Source organism: Echinops telfairi, unplaced genomic scaffold (genome assembly GCF_000313985.2).
Source record: "Echinops telfairi isolate 266 unplaced genomic scaffold, ASM31398v2 ScPeMD7_53;HRSCAF=182, whole genome shotgun sequence".
In the NCBI taxonomy this organism is placed as follows: domain Eukaryota; kingdom Metazoa; phylum Chordata; class Mammalia; order Afrosoricida; family Tenrecidae; genus Echinops; species Echinops telfairi.
In genome coordinates this window covers 2,244,551-2,247,050 of record NW_022103951.1, presented here as the reverse complement: position 1 = coordinate 2,247,050, position 2,500 = coordinate 2,244,551, and the positions used below count along the sequence as shown (strand labels likewise).

The following is a 2,500-nucleotide window of genomic DNA, read 5'->3' as shown; positions in this document are numbered from 1 at the left end:
CATAGGATAACCCACTCTACTACTGCCTTTTCCAGTCGATTCTGAGCCATAGCAGCCCCTTTACAAGGTTTCTTTATGGGAGCAGATGGCCCTGTCTTTCCTGTGGAGGGGTTTGAACCACCAACCTTGAGGTTAGGAATCCAATGCCTAGCCCACAGCACCATCAGGGCACCTCATAAGATAACCATCAGTGTTTTCAAGATCACTTAACTTCCTGCTAGTCTGGTCAGGTCCCAGTTAGGAAGCACAGTACTGCTTTGCCCAGGTGCCGGTGCATATTGTCAAGGGTGCCTTCCACGCTGTCAACAAGTGGATGCCAACTTATTATGACCTAGGGCAGGGTAGAAGTGCCACTGTGGGTTTCCCAGACTGTAACTCTTTATGGAAGTAGAAAAACTCATCTTGCTCCCCCTAGAGGCTGGTGGTTTCAAACTGCTGACCTTTTAGTTAGCAGCCCAATTTATAATCAGGGCCCGTCAAAGGTGCCTAGGAATTGGCAGGTTGATATAATCAGTGGGGGTGGGGATGGGGGGTTGAGCAGCAGAGTTGACCATTGTAGCTAGCCGTGCAATTAGTAATCCAGGATGGAAATGGCAAGATGGAGTTGGAACTATGCAGGGTGTGTGGACTATAGGAGGGGACAGGCTCTACTTCGAACCCACCCCCTCCTTAAGAATTGCTGGTTAATATGGAAGGTGAAATTAGGGGATATACTCTGCTGCTGGTGATCACCATGCCCCCCTCTCCAATAGTAGTATTCATTTATTTCTCTGTTATATTGCAGTATTCTGACAAGTCCCTGTACACCCAGCTGTGCTTTTACCGGCACATTTTTGATGTGGATTATGCACAGGAGAAACTTATTACCGATCATGAGAAAGGTACGTTAAAATACTGTAATTACCTTTGAGTTTAAAGTGGAAATTTGCATCATAAAAGCCAGACCTACTGTGTCAGGATGCTGGTGTGGCTTGGCCTTGCTATCTTGGCAGCAGGGCTGCGGGGGGGCTGGGGGAAGCAGGGATCCCCTGCAAGAGGGGCGTTGGCATAGGAATCCCCAGCTCTGGCCCCCATGGCCCGTCTGACATTGTTCTCTAGTAAATCAGGGCCCTAGGGGGAGGAACCACACAAAAACGACTCTGTAAATGCTATATTTTGAAAATGCTATTTTCCATAGAGTTTAGTAATTGTAATAAAGTAAGCATAGGCAACGTGATCATTGGGCCTACAAAAACCAGAAATTACCACCCAAAAAAATAGGCCTGGAGTGTGTCTCCGCTGTTCACTAAAAGCCTAGGTTCCTTTTGAAAAGAGAGGGATGGGGTGGCGCCCTTTTATTGACTCCCTCTGCAGAGAATGGAGAGGCACTGCCAACCCAGAGGATCAGGGCCAGCCAGGATCCCTCTGCCCCTGGTGGGTCCTGATAGCAGGCACGGTTGGACTTAATGGGCCTGGTCAAAGCTTTGTTACATAACTTTAAAGTATTTGAAAATGTCGTGACAAATCATGGGTTTGGGGGGGGGGGGTTATTTTTGTTGTTTGTTTCTTTTCCTCCAGCCAGAAAAATCACAGTGACAACTTTTCTATTACCTGTAAGAAATAAAAGAGACAAATTGACACATTTTTCTCATTAGTTACCTACAAAAAGCTGAATTGACATTTGCTGACAAATACTATGTTAAACACTCTGTAGGCTTCCATGTAGCTTCATTTTTATTTTGTTTTTATTTTCACTCCCCACCCCCAAAAGTCCAATAAGTTAGTTATTTTCCAAAGCATGCGGATCTCCTGGCCTTGAATTGGTCTTTGTACTTTCCATTGCCATCATAATTGGCTTCCAGTTTGTTTCCATCTACAAGATAAAGGCAGAAATGATCGATCCCCCCCTCGCCGCAAAAACAAACTGTTTGGTTTGGTCTTGCAATCCTCGAGACTTGTGAAAGAGTTTGTTAGGACCTTAGCGTCTTGTCTTTAGATGCGCTGTAAGGACTTGGGCATATTTTCGGCGAATAGGCGAAATTTAGATAGCCAAGAAATTCTCTTTGTCCTGTAATAACTAGGCTTTAGAAATTCCATTCCTGGCTAATGTCCAACCCAATATGAACTTGTAATATCATTAATAGCTGGTTTTCTTTGACAACCAAGGACAGTCCTTTTAAGGGAGTAATAAATTGAGGAGATTAAATACTGGTTCCCTGGTGAGTACATTGTACATTTCTATTAGGTCCATTTCATCCTCCTGGATATCACTGTAAGGGGTAATCCCCTTTGCTGCTGGTGTACTGTTACTCTCCAAGATTGCTCCCTAGAGATCTGTAGACTCTCCGGAGATAAAACACTAGGCTCCTCCTTACATTTGAGACTGACTCCGTTTTTCTTTTTCTTTTTGTTTAATCATTTTATTGGGGGCTCGTACAACTCATCACAATCTACACATGCATCTATTGTGTCAAGCACATTTGTACATTTGTTGCCATCATCATTCTCAAAACATTTGCTT

General features: G+C 44.3%; 1 protein-coding gene across 2 annotated transcripts in view; it reads left to right on the top strand.

Moving 5' to 3' along the window:
• The window catches only part of POLA1 (DNA polymerase alpha 1, catalytic subunit), a 333,656-nt gene that overhangs the window by 262,286 nt on the left and 68,870 nt on the right, over positions 1–2,500 (top strand). For both annotated transcript variants that reach the window (XM_045290755.1, XM_045290756.1), the window contains exon 36: positions 785–881. In XM_045290755.1, the coding sequence (XP_045146690.1) occupies positions 785–881 (97 nt within the window). The remainder of the gene's footprint in view (positions 1–784; positions 882–2,500) is intronic.